A 17,484-nucleotide genomic window follows, 5' to 3' on the forward strand; every position below is an offset into this window, starting at 1 on the left:
CCACCCGCCTGGGCAAAGCCGCGTCCTTCCGCTGCAGGTGCACGAGAAGCGCCCCAGCCCCCAATTTTGCGCCATACTTCGCTGAGCTGCCGAGGCGGGCGGGAGAAGATTACCCGGCCCAGAGGCGCAGTGGGGCCTCCGGGTCCCATCGCTGAGCGCGGGAGGCCGGGAGGCCGAGGCCAAGTCTCCCCGCTTCTGCACCGACGGCAAACCGCGGCCCGCGCGCAAAGCTGGGAGCCGAGAGGCGCTGGGCGCCCTTGGAACTCCGAGCGCACAGGTTCGTTCTTTCCTACTGAGACGAATCCTCACTAGACAAAGCCCCTGTTTCCTGCCAAGCATTAGAAGAGAGCGCATGGTTTAGGGAGCGAGAGCGCGGAATACCTACTCAGCAGACCGATCTGCTGCTGAGCTACCCAGAAATAATTTCTGAACTTCTGGAGCCTTAGTTTCTCTTTCTGCAAAGTGGGGAGGAGCATCCAAACCTTGCCGGGATGCTGTGCGAGATACCGTAAATCACACATCGCAAGCAAAGCTCCTGGCCTACCGCCGGCACTGTGCAGAGAGCGGCCGAAGATGAGTCTTCCCCATTTCTTTCAAGGGGAAGCGAGCGGCCACCCCAGAATTTTCGGCGCGGTCTCTCGTGGGCTCTCACACATCCTGACCACCGTTCCTCCCCCAAATCCAGCCTCCTTCAGCTGCGGAGACTCCAGGGGAGATCAGAACTCAGCCTACCTCCCGGCGCGGCCCTGCAGCCTGGCTCTGCTTGTGGACGCCTCCCGCCCAGGCCTCCCCACTTGAGTCTCGGGGCTCCGGCCGCGCAGCTTCCTCACGCCTCGCTCTCCTGCATCTGTAAAATGGACGCGGCTTTAGAGACGCGGCGAACCAAGGCTACGGAAAGCCACTGGGAAGGACGGCGAGCCGACCTGCGCAGCTCTCGTCTTAAACCCACTCCACGGCTCGGAAGGGCGTCTACACCCGCTTCCGCGGCCGAGGTGGGGCCTGCGCTGGTGAAGGAGACGTACACATAGGACCTTCTAGCCTGCTCCATATTCTCTTTCGGTAAACCAGACTGAGGGAAGCCTGCCTGAGCCGGAAATTACTGCACCCGGACTCCGCCTGCGATTACGACCCAGCCCTTATGGTGGGGGGAAAGGGACTTATGTCCCTTACGGGACGTTCCTGGGCTTTGATCCCGCGCAGCCACCGTGGAAACGCCTCGCGGCTTTGCACGTCGGAAGCGTGGGGTAAAGGGCAGAACGCGCTGCCTCAGCTCCGCAGTCGCTCCCACCCACTGGGGGCGCCCACACTGCTCTGGGTGGGTGAAGGCGAGAGACCGAACCCACCCGGCCCCACAAGAGTGGGCTCAGCCCCCTTCCTCGATGAGGCCCCCCCCCCCCTCCCCAGGCGATCTGTGGCTCGGCAAGGCTTGAAAGGGGTAAAAAGCGCTCCGAGACGGCGAACGGAAAGCCAGGCGGCCCCAGCTCCCCATCCTCGAGCCTGCCTGAACGCCGACCCGGGGCGGGCTTCTCGGCCGGAGGCCCTGTGCGTAGGACGAAGCGCCAGAGAAAAAATAAAAACGGATGAAGTGTGTGTGTGCGCGCGTGTGCGCCCGTTCTCAAAGAGGCCCAAGAAACGAGGATTACCCTGACAAAACCACAAAAAAGAACTCAGAAAAACAAAAATACTAACTAAGCCTAATGATGGAGAAATAGAATAAAACGGAGGGGAGACTGGAAAGCGACGGCAGTGCCGGGGAAGGGCCTGCTCGGCCAGCAAAAGGCAAAATCAGAAGGTCCCTGTCGTTCTTATATGTTCAGGCTCCTAGCCGAAGGGCCAGCCTTTCCGTCCAGCGTTCACCGGGCTTTTGGGCAGAGAAAATAGAAGCTTTTCAAGAAAAGATGCCCTATAATCACGCGAGTCCCTCCCAGGGGTGTTTCCATGTCCCTGGCGGCGTGGATGCAGAATTCGTAGGGCCTGGGGGTGGAGGTGAAGGCAGGAGCGCCGGGAGGCCGGGTGTGTGTCTCTGAGGCCCGCCTTTTCCCCGAGCCCTGCAAGCGCAGACGATCCCGCTGCCCGCTTGTAGCGAAGACGCTGAAGCACCAGAGCCTGCAGGGTGGCGAATGGCCCGAGGGTCCCAGTGGGGTGGGGATGGGGGAGAGGAGGAGTGCTCGGGGGTCTGTGGATACAGCCCCCGAAAGTTTAGTCTCAGGGAGTCACTGGGAGCCCGGCTGGGGGTGGGGGGAGGAGGGAGAGAAAGAGAGAGAGAAAGAGTGAGAGGTGAAGAAGAAAAATAAAGACAAAAAGAGAGGAAGGAAGGTAGAAGGGAGACAAAGAAAAACCCAGAGAAAGACACACACACACAGGAAGAGAGTAATGCGGAGAGGAAGGGGGGAAATATAGGATATGAAAAAGAAGCAGATATAGAGAATCAGGGCAACTAAAAGCAACAGAAAAGAATTATGTAGAGAAACGTAGAATTAAGAAGGGAAAAAACATAGTAACAGAAACCAAGAAGCAAATAGAGGGAAAAATAGAGAAAATTATGGAGAAAGAAGTGGAGAGGTCAGAAAAGAAAAGTTTTAAAATGAAGAATGCTAAAAGAACAATCAAGAAGCAAGAGGAAATGTTTACAGGACTCTTCGAGTTTGAGTTTGCCCCTGTTGAAAGAGGCCACCCGCTCCGGATCCCCAAACTTCCAGCTCTTAAGCTGGGTGCACTGGGCCTCGCTGCTTTCAGCCCCCGGGCCTGTGGGCGCTCTGGCCTCCTCCTGGCCAGTGACGCCGCCAAGGCTGCACTGATGTCACATGACGTCACGCGACACCTGGCGTCCCACGCCAACCCGAGGGGATGCCGGGGTCCTGGGATTGTGCGCGGTACTTGCTCCCCAGGCGCAGAGCGTTTGGAGACCCAGAACACACACCCGGCCCAGTGCGCCCAGATTCCGGAAAGCCAGGTCCAGGGGCCGGGCCCTGGGACTCTCTGAGGTCTCGCTGGAACAAAAAATGGAAAGCGGGTCGGGGGGTGGGGGTGGTGGTCCGCGTTTTCGCTTGCGTTCCAAAGAGTTCGAGGCCGCCGTGCCTATCACTCTCCACTTCAGTTTGACCTGGTGACTGGCCTAGGTACTGGCCCAGGTCCGGCCTTTCGCTCTCCAGCTCTCCCTTGCGCTGGTCTGTGGTCTCCCGGCCTAGAGCGCCCTTCCCGCTTCCACCCCGCATCCCGCGGACACCCAGCCTACGGGCGTCCCGCACGCACTGACCTGCGTTGCGGATCCTCCGCGGGACCGGGGACCCGGATTCGAGCTGGGGCCACTATGGACGAAGCTTGGAGAAGAGACCGCACCCCCGCACACCGCTGCTCGGCCTCTACCGCCGTAAGGGTGAGGTGCAGGGTCGGGGGTCGCCGAGAATCATCAGAACCGAAACGAAATAAAAGCGGCGTTAAGTGAAATAGCTAACTTTTTTTATTATTAAATAAAACGACTTAAATAAAAGGAACGGAAAAGGAGAGGAGGGGACCCAGCCTAAACTCAAGGTGCCCCCGCCCCCTGGCGCTCCCCCTAACCCCCGGTCGGCCGTCCCTCCTCCAGCGGCCCTCTCGGGGGAAGCAGGTGGCCGATTTCTAAAGAAAAAAGCCAAAACTTTTATTATTTACATGTTTGGGCAAAAGTACAAAGTATAATACAGGCGCCCGGCCCGGGAGGTGCGGGCGGGGGGCGGAGAAACGTAAGGCGCTTTCTTTGTCAGGCCCGGGCCTGGGGCGGGACAGGGCGCGGGGCGGGGGCTCGGATTGTGCAGCCGCGCGGAGCCCGGGCCCAGCCCCCCTCCGCGGCCGGGGGGATGCAGCCCCGCCCCGGAACCTCCTGGAGCTTGGCGGTCCCTTTCCCTCTCAGCCCTGATTCCCCCCAGCCCGGCTGGGGGCCCGGGGCGCCCCGCCGGGTGGGGGCGGAGGTCCGTGGAGACGTTGTGTGCGGATGGCTCACACCAGCGAGGTGACCGCGGGGACCTTGGAACTATCCTCCTCCCAGGGCTGCAGATTCTGCAGAGCGAAGAGCGACGAGTTGTGCAGACAGAGCGGGTCCGGCTGGATGGAGTCGTTGAGGCTCTTTTGGAAGGCGTCATGTTGCAGCTGCAGCATGAGCCGGCTCGCCTGCTGCCGCTCCGCCTCCCGCTCCTCCGCCGTCTGCCGCCTGCACCGAGGGAGGGAGAGGGACAGTACCGTCATACACCCGGCAACCCGGGGCCGCCAGCGGGCCCCCAGCCGGGGAAGGATCCCAGATCAGCCAGGAACCTCGGGGCTCAGAGCCCGTCTGCCTCCCGTCCCGCGCTGTGCGCCCAAGGCCCGCGCGTCCCGGGGTGGGTAGGGATCGTTTGTTTTTATTGTGCACCCTGGGGTCGCAGGGAGGGAGCCCCGCCCGCCGCCCACCTGCACGCCTGGGTATTGTGGCTTCGCCAACAACAAAGATTGTTTCTTTTGCGGGATAACAAGGGCCTATGTGCAACTGACTCGGCCCTGAGGACAGAGGGGTCACTGGGGGCCGCGGGTGGGTGGGTTAACTCTACACCTCCCGCGACCGCGACCCTGAGCCCGGGTCAGCCTCCTCCATTTCTCCAGGCCCTGTCTCGCTACCCCCTTCCAGTACGCGATCGCTTTGGCTACCACGAGTTGGACTGAGCCTGGGAAAACGGGGCTGGAGTCAGGACAGGGAGCTAGAGGGAGGACCCAGAGCCTGCGCGGATGGTCGGAAATCCGAGAGTGCGAGCTGGAAAGCTGGCTGGAAAAGAACAGTGCGAGAGGCCTGGGGTGTGTGTATGTCGGGGGTGGGGGTGAGGGGCAATGAGAGAAACCGAGCGAGCGCAGGAGACGAGCAAAACAAGGAGAGAGTTGAAGAGGCTCACGAGAGCGAAACAGGGATGGGAATGGAGGAGAAGCCGAGGCGCAGGAGAGATGGGTAAACTGGCCGGCGGGAACAACAGAAAGGAAGAGACAAAATTCAGGACGGAAGGGGTTGGCGCACTCCTGGGGGGGTGGGGTGGTTTGAGGATAGCGGGTAGCACAAAGGTGGGGAGAGCGCGAGGCCGGAACGCGGGGCAAGTGCGGGGCCTGCTGGCCGGGCCTCTCTCACCGCCACTTGGTCCTCCGATTTTGGAACCAGGTCTTGACCTGCGCGTCCGTCATTTTGAGGGACTTGGCGAGCGCCGCCCTCTCGGCAGAGGCCAGGTACTTTTGGCGGTGGAAGCGCTTTTCCAGCTCGCAGATCTGCACCCGAGAAAAGGATGTGCGCGGCTTCTTGCGCTTGGGCGGTGTCCGGTTCTGGTAGGGGTGGCCGATGCGCCGGGTCACCGTGAAGGGCGTGAGAGCCGCCGCTGCTGCGGAGATACGCGAGCCCCCTGAAGCCCAGCCCGGCTCGGCCGCCGTTCACGCCCAGCGCCGACCCAGTGCAGCCCGGTGAGGCGCAGGGTGCTCCCCTATTTCCGCGCGTCGCCAGTGACACCAAGCTGGTCGAGAGACCCTCCCTTCCCCAGGGCACAGTCTTATTTCCCTGAGCTCCGCGATTCCCACCCCCCTCCCCTTACACCTGCCCGGGGCACTGGGCGCTGAGGCCTCTGCCGGGCTAGGGCCTCGGGAATCTTTTCCGGGAGTGGAGCGCATTGGGAGCGGCGCCTCTGGCCCCGGGAGGGCCGAGGCCCAGCGCCTGTTCGCCCGCCCTGCTCACCTGTGAAACGATCTTTCACGAAGCGGCGGCTGCTCTCCATCCAGGGGAAATTAAGGCCGCCCAGGCTAGAGACCGTGGGCACAGAGGGCATGGCGGGCAGAGCGCTAGGCAAAGGCGGCGGCACGGCCCCGGGCAGCGGCCTGTGCGCCGGCACCCGGATCACGCCAGCGGGCGCCAGGCTCAGGTTGACACTGTAAGATCCCGCGTCCTCGAAGGGCGCGCCAAGGCCAGCAAAGGAGGCGGGCAGGGACGGGTATGCGGCGCCCGGACGGCCCCCGGGGGGCCCTCCCAGGTAGCTGGCGCCGTCGGGGCCCCGCGGGGCAGGTGCGCTCTCCTGGTCCGGGCTGTTGAGGATCTGGTCGATGCCGAAGCTGATGGGCTCATGCGGGTGCGGGGTCTGCGCGCTGGCGGGCGCCTCCATTCTGGGCGGGCGGAAGGGCTGGGCTGGGCTGGGCGGGGAGGCGGCTGGGTCCCCGTTACGGCGCGGCCATGGAGCGCCCGGCGCCTCTCGTCGCACTGAAACTTTGCCAAGAGTGCGCGGGCCCGACAGGCTCTGTGTCATCTTTCTTGAACCGAACCTGGAGTTTCCGCTGCTAATTCCTCTCCCGCCGCAGCCATTGGCTGCGATCAACAAGCCTCTCTCCTCCCATTGGCTCCCGGCTTTCAATAAAGGCCTAATTCATGGAAATAGGAGCTTAGGGACTGTTCCAAGGTGACATCATTTTAACAAACGAACAATAGGTCAAATTTATTAGCCGGGATAATGGGCGGCAGATATTAGCGCCCGAACCGCAGCCTCCCAAACCCGAAATCTTAACGAAGCTGCAATTAGCAGACGTTCCCCGCTCCTCCCGGCCGGGGCGGCTTCCCGGCCACAGCGCGAGGTGGGCAGGGCGCTCTGCTGGTGAGATTGTTGTGAGTTTTTTCGTTTCCCTCCAAATTTTTTATTCTGAGCAAAAACCAAACCAAATGAATTCTTTCAATTACAATGGAGTTGCAAGCCCGGGACGACCCTGAAGAATCCGCGGAAGCGTCTTGGACACTCCACCCGGGCAGAGGCAACGAAAGGCGCGCACCTCCAGGCGCAAGCTCGGCGTTCACTGCACGGGGGGTAAGGGGCGCACGCGAGCATAGCCCGCGCTCTCGAGGACATGGACCCGCGTGGGGAGAATTCGCCCCCTCCTCGCCTTCGGCCGCGACGTCGCGGCCACTTTGGAGACATTCCCTGGCTCCCGCCAGGGGGACCGAGGCGCGACTCGCAGGTGCCCACTCGTGCGGGGCCCGACTGGGCTAGGGACCTCGGGTCGCCGTGTGGGGAGCGGGGATCCAGCCCCTCGAAATTCGTTGCCCTATGGACGGGGCTGTGGTCGCGCGTGGAGACTTGCAGCGTGGCAGGACAGGGGACCTCGGGTTTCCGAGGGGCAAGGGCGGGGACGGCTCAAATTTAGAGCAAATAGCGGGTTTTCTCGGGGTGTTGGGTGCAGCGAGCCCCCCGCCCCTCCTGTTCACTGCAGCCTGTGCTCGTGTCCCCGAGGAGTGTCCAAGGGGCCGAGAGACACCGACACCAAGAGGCCCCATGGACAGGCCGGGCCCAAGGCACGCGAGGCGGTGAACTTCTCCCCGCCACAGTTCTCTCCTGGTGGGGGACGTACGGATTCGTTTTCTCCCTGCGAATTCTGAAATCGTTAGGTGCAAACTCTTAACTGCTGCTGCCCGGGCTGGGCCCCTTGCTCGATCTCGGGTGTCTTGCGGACAGAAGTCAGAGCGCAGCTGGCCCTGCCGTTGGTCAGGCCCTGCCGTTGGTCAGAAGTGGGATCGAATTTGGGCTGGCCACTTCCTAGCTGAGTGACCTTGAGCAAGCGACTCCATTATCTTTAGGCTGTGGGTTTCTAACTCGTAAAAAGGGAAATAATGCGTGTATCGCGGGGTTGTGGTGAGCTGCAGTGAGAGATAAAGGGAGCGCAGAGCCCAGGACCTGGGCGCACAGTGGCCCTCAGCGGCGGTTCTCCCCCTTCCCCCGCCCCAGGCATGACGGCTATTGTTACGGTTCTTGCTTATTTTGTTTGCAGTTTTACTTTATTTGCAGAGGCTCAGTGCCCTGGGGAGAAAGGTGCATATCTGTCCACCCACCAGTGGTGCTAGCCCCAGAGGGTGAGAAGGGCAGGTGGCAGCAGGCAGGTTCGTATTCTTCCTCTCTATCCCCAGTCGTCGAGGCCCCTGAGGATTTGCAGCCTTCAGGCCTGGCTGCAGAGTTAGATCGCTTGTCTGCTGCGTGACCTTGGGCAAGTCGCTGGCCCTTGCAGAATCTCTGTGTCGGGTGGGGAGAACGAGGCTGCTGGTGGAGAGGCCAAGAGGAGCTCCGGGCGCCTGGGGTCTGGGCACCTGCTCCTTCAGCGCATTCCCAGGAGGAGGACCCCCCAGACGGGAGAGATGGGGCCAGGGCTCTGGCTCAGATGCCTCCTGCTTCAAATTTGGGCTTTCGGGTTCAGCCACTAACATCTGGGGGCTATTGGGTCCCTTTTTGTACCTCTTGGAGTCTTCTTTTCCCTCTTTGTAAAAACAAAAAGGATCATAGCTACCCCCAGGGTGACTGTGAGAAGGAAATGAGATAATGTCTATGGAAGCGCCTGCAAGAAATTCTGGCGATTATATAACAACCTCAACAACAGTAAAGCTACTTTGGGTGGACTTTAGTTGTGCCAAGCACTGGGGAAGCATTTATTCCTCATAACAACCCTATATGGACCCCAAGCTTTAACATGTTGATGAGGGAACTCAGGCTTGGATAACTCAGGTGTCTCAGCACCCCACAGCCCCCCATCCCCTCCAGGAGGGCTCCTCACCAACACCACTTTCCTTCTGGTTTCCAGAACCCCTAGATTCCCGGCCTGCCTGTGCCACTTCCCAGCGCTGTTGGATGGGGATCAGGAGGCCCACCCCACAGAGTTATGTGAGCACAGAATTAAGGTGGCCGTGGCCGTGGGTGAGTAGCCAGCATAGTTCCCAGGGCATGTGGGTGGCCCAGGCTGTGCTTAAGAACTGGACTGGGGGAATTACTCATCCTCTTTGTGCCTCAGTTTCCTCAATGAGTAAAGCAACAGAACCTGCCTTATGGGCTTAAAGGAGTGCATCTAGATAAAAGCATTAAGCACAATGCCTGGCATGGGCTCCACCTCACTGCTTGGGCCCCAGCTTCTTAAGATCCCTGCTGTCTTGGTCATCAGGCCATTGGGGCTTTGAGCCATTGATCACGAACCGCCTTTCGTTCCCAGTCCTGAGAGAAGAGAGCTGCTTGGCACCTAGGAAGGGGAATAAATTGAGGCAGGTGGCTTTTTAATGGTCCGTAAGACAGTGGTTCTCCAAGTAAGTTGCCTGGACCAGCAGTGCCTGCATCACCTGGGAGTTTATTAGAAATGCAAAATTTTGGATCCCAGCCCAGATCTTTGAGTCAGAAATTCTGGGGGTTGGGCTGGCAATCCGTGTCACAAGCCTTCCAGGTGATGCTGATGCTTGCTTAAGTTTGGAAAACAGTGCCCTAGAATATTGCCCATTTTATCCAAGTTTTCAAATTTATTGTTATAAAATTGTGGAAGACTCTCTTATAATTTAAAACACTCATCCGAATCTGTGTTAACATCTCTTGTTTTTTATTCTTGGTGTTACTCATTTGTGCCTCTGCTTCATCGTTCTTGCCAAAGGTTTGTCTATTTTATTGGTCTTAAAGAAAAATCTTTGATTTTGTCTGTTTCACCAATTTTTTTTATCATCTGTTTCACAAATTTTTTTTTGCAGTTTTATTGAGAGCTAGTCACATACCATACGAACCATCCAAAACTATACTATCACTGGCTCACAGTATCAACACATAGTTGTGCATGCTACCCCATGTTTCACAAATTTTTAATTTAATTTTTACTTTTCTACTTTGTTGAGGTGAAAATGTAATTTTTGTCATTCTTGTAAAAATAAATACATTTAAGGCCATAAATTTTCCTTTTAGCACCATTTCAGCCAAATGTTTTGATATGCATTTGGTGTTCCTCAGATTGTAATTTCTGTTGCCCCTTCTCCCCTGCTTTCAACTGAACGATGACACACACACACACACACACACACACACACACACAGACACATACATGCACACAGACAGAGATTAGAAAATGAGAATTCTAAGAATTGGGGATGTGTGGGACCAGGACTCCTGGGCCCAGAAAGATTTCCAGGATGCAGCACTTCCTCTATACTCTTCTAGATGTTGAGAAGTTGGGAGGAAAGGGCAGAGCTGGTGGAGGCCTTGGTGGGGGTCTTACAGGAGAGGGTGGGGCCTCAGGGCTGAGAGGCAGGATGCTGGGATTTCCAACTGTTCATGAGCCCAGAGGCAGCTTCTAGGCTCACTCTGCCACTGACTTCTGTGTGAAGTGGGACTCAGTTTCTCAGTCTGCAAAATGGGGCAGAGATTGAATTGGGGTCAGCAAACCCCTTTAAGAGACTGGTGAAAATATTATGGGCTACTTCCAAAGGAAGAGTCACAAGCATGTAACCTGGCTGACCTGCCTGCCCACCATTCTTGGTTCACCTACCTTAGGAGCCTCTAGAGGCCATTCCTGTTCTCAAAATGGAAGATTTCACACTGGCCAAATTTATCCACTGATCCATTCATTCAACAATTGTTTACTGAGCACCTATTCAAATTTTCTGGACAGTGCTCCAACTTTGGGCCTCAGTTTCTCCCATATGACAATGGGAGTGATGCAGTTGGAGGATGCACCTTCCTGGAGAGACATGAAAGGGCCCAGGCCTCTGCCAGCAGAAGGAAAGGCCACCAGGTGCGGGTTCAGTAGTCTTCTTGTCCATCCCCTTCTGTAGGTCAGGAGGCTTGAAGCAGGGTTGGCTTAGGAAGGGATTGCTTGAGGGCATGCAGCTGAGAAGGGTGGAGCTGGGATTTGAGGCCCAGACTGACTTGACTACAAAGCCCATGCTTTTCCCTTTACTGTGCATGGCATTTCCACTCTGGGAGCGGGTAGTAAATGTTCTAAGTGTCGGGACTGGGTGGGGAGGGGAAAGCAGTGGAGGAGGGTCTGGGTGAAGGAGCTCAGGAGAAGGGTGGGGGGTGGGGGCTGGCCATGGCAGGGCTCACTTCCACCTCCTCCAAGGCAGGACATAGTTGGTGACATCCAATTCCATGTCCTGGAGCTGGGCCCACCCTGGGCCACTGGAGGATCATCATCAGGAGTTTGTGGTATTAAACTGAATCACACACAGCAAGGTCAGGTGAGGGGATAAGGAAAAAGGGGTGGGAATTTGTGCTCCGTTCAGCATTCACCTCCCCCAGCTCTCACCATGGCTGGTGCCATTCGGTTCTGCTATCACTTCTCTGCTCCACCTCCAAAGCAGCACCCTCTCTCCCCATTCTCTCTCTGTTTGTTTTCATCATTTGCTTGTCACTCTCTGAACTGGTCTTATTTCTCTCCCTCACCAGCTCCATGAAGGCTGACACTGGGTCTTTCTCACTCACTGCTTTATCTATGGTAGGTGAATGAATGAGTGAATGAATGATTTCCAGGATCCTTGTGTTGGGTGAGACCCAGGCCCTGGCCTTGAAGAGGGCCCAGAGTGGCAGTGAGGCTGGCACAGGGCTGGGGGTTAGAATAGAGGGTGTAAGACAAGGTAGAGGGGGAGGCAAGATCCCTTTCCCTTGGGGTTGGGGTGGGAGCTGGGGGCTGGTTGTGGATGCTGAGGGGCGCATGGGCAGCCACGGTGTGCAGATGGCAGCGTGTACAGGGCGGGCTGGGGCTGGTCAGGGCACACAGGCTCATGGGGCAGGCACCTCCAAACCTGACCTCATGCCCTTGTTTCCTTCCCCCCGCTCATGAGCCATTCCCCCCATCTTGTGTTCTGTAACTTTCCTCCCTTCCTGACAGATTCCTCTACTAAATTTGACTTTGTTTCTACACTTTCGTTGGGTAAATTATATTAAGATGGATGTTGCAGGTACCCTTTATGGTTTATTTATCGTGATACTGTTTGTATCTCACGCTTATAAATAACTTATGTTATAGCTTTTGTTTGTGGAAATGTAACTTACATATTTTATTACACTTTCTGTAAACCTCAAAAAGAATCTTGTCAAGGAAGCGCTCTTATCAGCAATCCAAACTATGGGACGTAAAAACCAACACTAACATTATTTTTTAATATGCCAAGGAGGCAGGTTACTCTTGCTGTAGTTTGAAAGGTTTGCTGTCATCATAAACTTGCACCTCAATAAAACATTACGAAGTCTCAAGAATGATTTTATAAAGTTCAGGGAGGAGGATGAATCAGTGGCAGAACACACAGACACAACACACAAGGGCCAGGTATTGGACTGGCCTTTTTTGGGGAGTGCCCAGCCCCATCTGGGGGTCCCAGAGGGTTCCATATCCATCCCTCCCCCCAGTGTTTCAGAAATTCAGTTGTGGACTACCTAGTTTACGGGAGTATAGTGGAAAAAAAATGGATGACTTTTAGAGTTAGGCAGACCTGACTTTGAATCCTGGCTTGTCTACTGTCTGGCCCTGGGTTGAGTGTTTTAGTCTCAGTTTTCTCATCTCTAGAATGGGGAGAATAATAATTACCTGACATTTTTATTGGGAGATACTGAATGAGAGCAATTTACAAGGCTGAACAAGTGCTCAATAAATAACAGCGGTTGTGATGATTTTATGTTTGTCTTGAAACTTCCACTTTCTCCCTTTCCACCCTATCCTGCTCATCTCTTCAGGTACTCCTTTCCCTCCTCACTTAAGGAGCTAAGTTCTCTCAAATGCTACTTCTCCCACACTGCTGGACCAGCCTCCATCCAGATAAGGTTCCCATGCCCCAGATCTTTCACTTTCGCCAGTTTCTCTCCCCAAACCTGTCCTGTGCTTTGTTCTCATGCTCGGAACTCGGCTGACAGTTAGCCAGTCTGGCTGCTGATCTCAGCTAATGGCTATGCACCTGGCCCTCCAGGCCAGTTTTGCATTTTTGAAAGGGGCCTCTTGTACCATAACCCAAAGGCACCTGTAGCTTGGCAGGGCCAGCAGAAGGGAGGCCGGGGGCCAGGAGGGCTTTTTCTGGACTGCTCAGGTGCAGCAACCCTAGCCTCCCTTTTCTTCCTGTCCTGGTGAGACCCAACTGGAAAGCGTAGAGAAAACCAGGGTCATTTAGAACACAGTCAGGATACAGCTTTCTCAGGAGTTAGGTTCTGAAGTCAGTGTAGAAGGTACACTTGAGTGAAGTCAGAATACCTTCAAACTGTTTCTTGCTTGAGCATGAGCTAATCAAGCAGGCAGCTTGACTTAGAGCCTCACATTGTCTGACAAGGTGCATGTTTGTGCACTAGAAGCACATAAGGGTGGGCTGTGTGGTGGCCTGTGCCTTCCTCTCATGCTCACTCGGGGGCAGACAATTGTTTAGTGGTAGGTGCTATGGAATCACCAGCACTATTTATTTTTTCCTGTTGCTGAATCTGAGTAAGTTAGATACACCTGTGCTATGACTGTACCATATGAAAGTTCCACTAATTCTCTTGTGTGGTGTCCACAGGTTTGGGTGTGTTCCTGAATTCTTGTTTTGTCTTGGCAATAGGACGTCCCTGCAGAGGGGACACCCTCTCGGGCGGCGGGGGGCTCCAGCTTTGTCCGCGAGTCCCTACTATCCCTCACCAAGGCAGATGTTGGCAGGATTGGGGGCCCCCACAGTTCCAAAGTGGGTTCCTATCCATTGTGGGATGAGTGCACAGTATAATGTGTTTCTTAGATATCCCAGCTTCCCCCCTCCATGAGGAAGGGCTCAGGATGCCCTTAAGGAAAATCAGGATTCCTTTCCAGGTTTCAAGGGAGAAACCTCTAGCCAAACTCAACCTGACAGCAAAGGCCAGCTGAGATGGTTGTGGTAGAGAGTGTCGCAAATGGCTCCCAGAGATCCCACCTGCTGGTGTTTGTGCCTTTGGGTGATCCCCTTGCCTGGTGTCTGGGGTGGGCTAGTGATTTACTCCTGATAAACAGACCACGGCAGAAGTGTTGGGATGCCACTTCCGAGATCAGGTTACAGGAAACTGCTGGCTTGCTGCACCCCCTCTGCTCTTGGTCGCTCTGAGGAAGCCAGATGCCATGTTGGGAGCTGTCCTATGGAGACACCCATGTGGTAACAAACCCAGGGTGGCCTCCAGCCAACGGTCAGCAAAGAGCGGAGGCCCTCAGTCCAACAAACCATGAGCTTGGAGGCTGATCTTCCCCAGTCGGGCCTGGAGGTGACCGCAGTACAGGCCTACAGCCTTGAATGCAGCCTGGGGGAGAGCCTGAAGCAGAGGACCCAGCTACGATTCCTGACCCACAGAAACCATCAGATAATAAATTTTGTCTTAAGCTACTAAGTTTTGGGGTAATTTGTTACACAGCAATGGATAACCAGCACACGAGTTCTGAAAAGTAAATGGAAATGGACCTAAATATTGACTGGATTCAACTCACCATTCTGAAATATAGATTTTCCTTGGAAGAGACCAGGGATTACTTCAAGATGAGACAGATCTGGGTTCAAAGCCTGGCTGTGTAGACCCTGTATAAGCTATTTACCACATCTGAAAAATGGTAGTGATAGTGTCCACCTTTAGGGGGTTGTTGTGAAGACAATGGGAGACGATGTATGTAAAGGGCATGGAGGAGGCTCCGTTGATGTTTGTGAATCTGGTAGCTGGCCTGTGCGTGCTGCCTTCCAGGGTGCTTTGCAGATCCAGCACCGCAGGCAGGCCCTGCTTGACATCAGCCATGGGGGTAGGCCTGATGGGTCCTCCTCCTTCCCTGGCAACGTGAACTACCAGGTGATCTTTGGCAACGTGGCAAAGAAAAGCGAGTGCACACTGTCATTTTTTTTTATGAGCATTTTAATGCAAAACGATATGAAGCTTTTAGGTCCTAGACTTCTGCAAAAAAAACAGTGCCAGAATAGGAAGCATTTTTTTTGTGGGATGAGTGTACAGTAATCAGCCCATGAGAAACAGAAATTCTCATGTCAAACTTCTGGGAACAGTTGATGTTATGTAGAGTTCAGAATTTGCTTTCTCAAGGAAAATTATTTTCTGCCTCCTCATGAAATACAGTGTAAGGCCAAGGCCTTACTTATCCATTAAATACCAGAAGTGATCCCACCTGGAACACAGTATTTCCTGATTCCTGGGCTCACACATGGAAGACAAACATTTTGAGATAAACTTGGATGATGGCTTTTATATGACAAGCCTGTTGCAAAACTATCAAGAAAGGTTTCAGAAAACACTAGTATGAGAAACAAGATAACAGAAGCCCGTGTTACTTCTTGTTCAACAGTAAGGCCAACCTTTCATGTCTTATCAGAAATAACGGGCACAATACTTATTACAAGCCTGGACCATGAAGACAGAGACATGAGATACAAAAACCATTTGACAGTGGCAATCTCAAATTAATAGTCCAGTTGTAGTATATTACAAACTGTAAAGGCCTCCTTCATGTTCTGGATTTGGGTTAAGTCATTAGATTGCATCTTCTACCACAATCTCAACAGTAATGAGTTGTTGTGGAGGGATGGAAACCAGCTTTTCTTCACTCTTTGAAAATTTCTATCACTATGACTCTGAACTTTAGCACCTAGACTTGTTTTGGGTGGCCCAAAAAAGAAGAGATTCTTCAAACATTATAGTTGAATTAGATACCTTTAGCTTCTCTTAAAATTAAATGGAGGCAGAAGGACAAGGTGCAGGCACCACCCAGAACTTTCTACTGGGGCTACTTGACCCCTTCTGAAGAGGTATCTCTGCAGGAAGTAATTGCATGGCTTAATTCTTCTAGACTGCACCACTTCAGATTTATGCCAGTGAAAAGCAAACATTGTTTGTAAGTCATTTAATTGAGTTACCGTCTCTCAACTTTATCAGATGCTGCTAAGGCAGAGCAGCCTGCGTGCCGTCCTGTGGGATGCTTTGTAGAGCTCCCAGGCTCCTTCTAAATGCCCACAGCTTAGGGTCCCTAGTGCTGCTTATTCCAGGCTCATAAAAACGACCAATTTAACAGGTTCAAACGGCATTTGTCTCAATCCAGGGTCTGTGTTGAAGGATGCATCTCCAACAAATTCACAACCCTGATCACAGATCCATTAACTAGTACACACTTAGCTGCAAACCTGGCTTATTATGTTCTTTGGTTAAATACTGTTTCTATATCCCTTCAGAGTGTTACAAGAACAAAAAGGCAATGATATTTGAAAGACTGAAAACACGCCTTTTCCTTTTTCAGCGCGAAGAATGAGTTTACATTGTGTTATTTAAATTTTTACAATTATGCCAGACTTACAAAAAGGTAGCTTTTTTGTTTGTTTTGTTGTTGTTGTGGTTTGTTTGTTTCAAAAAATAGATTCCCCTGGGCTAGCCAAAGCCACTGTCCTGGGACCCAGACCTACAAGAGTCCCTTGATAAGGGTGAGAGGAGCTGGGTCAGCTCATCATGTCCAGACTGCCCAGCTCGGTGCTGCCATCACTGCGCAGGGCCTCTGCCACATCTCTTCTGAAGACTGACAGGTTCTGGGTGAACCTGCAGGAAGAGGAACAAAAGGTGGAGGGCAGTGGCCAGGCCGAGGGATGGGAAAGCCGCTTTGGAGTTCAGGACCTTGAAGAGGGCCTCTCCTGGAGGTGGACTCAGGATCCTGGCAGGGTCCCCCTTCTTCCTCACTTTCTCTGCCATCCCTGCCACACACCCGCCCCACCGTCCCCTCCTGGAAAACAACGGTTACCACTGAATCCATGCTGAACGTTTCGAGGGGTGCGTTTTATGGTTCTACTATTTAATTTTTTTAAAAGTCAAATTACAAAAAGATGGTAAGGATTATAAGGAAAAGAACCAGAGCTTATGTGCCAGGCACTGGATTGAGTATATGTTTTACATATGACTTATTTAATCACTCCCATTCTTCCCCAAGGTATGTCTTAGTATCCCCATTTTACAGATGAGAAAACTGAGTGAGTTAACCTCTTGGGTGAATTACTTAAGCTCTTAGTGCCTACTTGGAGCAGCTACTACTCAGGAGTAGGAGTGAGAACTCCCTGAGTCAACCCAGGCAATGCCTATGGTTCCCGGCATGTGGGAAACGTCCAGCCCAAGTTGGCTACTCAGCAAGGAGGTCTATGGGATGCCCACTTCACAGAGTGGCTCAGGAGGAGGGAATCAAACTGCCAAGCCTTAGAGGGAAGCCATTCCCCCCTTTGGGGCACCTAAGGTTCCCATATTCATCAAGTTGCTTCTGCTGCTGGCTTCTGAGTTGGCCCCTCTCCACCAGCTGGAGGACCCTGGTGTGAAACCAGCAGTCAAGGGCTCATGTCAGTAGAGCCCATCCAAGTTGGCTGTGTACTGCCCAAGCCCAGACGGGTGACTCCACCACACACCATGGGGACTGGGATGACTGGCGATTTGCATTTCAAGTGGGGTAGCATTTGAATGCTAATGGTGCAGGCGGTTTTTTTTCCTGAGCACATTTTCTTTTTCCATCATTCGTTATTGTATGTCTACTTCCCCTGAATGTAAGCTCCATGAGGGCAGGAACCTTGAGCAATTAGTTCACCACTGGTATCCCAGTGCCTGGCACAAAGCAGATTCTCAGTAAAATTTTGTGAACTGAATGAATGAATGCATGAAGCATGAATTCAGACATAGCTGATAAGTTCAGGTTCCTCTCATTTAGTTCTCTTTGGCAACTACAATACCAGTCACTCCTAGAGGA

General features: G+C 54.0%; 2 protein-coding genes across 3 annotated transcripts in view; both read right to left on the reverse strand.

The window, feature by feature from the left end:
* Window positions 1–3,975: 3,975 nt before the first annotated feature.
* On the reverse strand, window positions 3,976–6,134 carry TLX3 (T cell leukemia homeobox 3). Its single transcript, XM_037799446.1, has 3 exons — window positions 5,714–6,134; window positions 5,123–5,366; window positions 3,976–4,186 (listed from the first exon to the last, which is right to left on the reverse strand). Exons 1-3 carry the CDS (start codon window positions 6,132–6,134, stop codon window positions 3,976–3,978), a joined length of 876 nt encoding a protein of 291 aa, XP_037655374.1.
* An 8,504-nt stretch (window positions 6,135–14,638) lies between these two features.
* Window positions 14,639–17,484, reverse strand: part of RANBP17 (RAN binding protein 17) — a 458,652-nt gene continuing 455,806 nt past the window's right edge. For both annotated transcript variants that reach the window (XM_037799252.1, XM_037799251.1), the window contains one exon: window positions 14,639–16,301. In XM_037799252.1, coding sequence (XP_037655180.1) covers window positions 16,205–16,301 — 97 coding nt within the window. In that variant the 3' untranslated portion in view covers window positions 14,639–16,204. The remainder of the gene's footprint in view (window positions 16,302–17,484) is intronic.

This window comes from Choloepus didactylus, chromosome 11 (assembly GCF_015220235.1).
Source record: "Choloepus didactylus isolate mChoDid1 chromosome 11, mChoDid1.pri, whole genome shotgun sequence".
Lineage (NCBI taxonomy): Eukaryota > Metazoa > Chordata > Mammalia > Pilosa > Megalonychidae > Choloepus > Choloepus didactylus.

What these genes read in the sequence shown, in the direction of transcription:
- TLX3 (XM_037799446.1), bottom strand. Translation starts at nt 6,134, where the DNA reads ATGGAGGCGCCCGCCAGCGCGCAGACCCCGCACCCGCATGAGCCCATC. An exon ending in CGTGAAAGATCGTTTCACAG is followed by an intron (nt 5,367 to 5,713) that starts GTGAGCAGGGCG and finishes GTATCTCCGCAG; the next exon opens with CAGCGGCGGCTCTCACGCCC. An exon ending in AATCGGAGGACCAAGTGGCG is followed by an intron (nt 4,187 to 5,122) that starts GTGAGAGAGGCC and finishes CCCTCGGTGCAG; the next exon opens with GCGGCAGACGGCGGAGGAGC.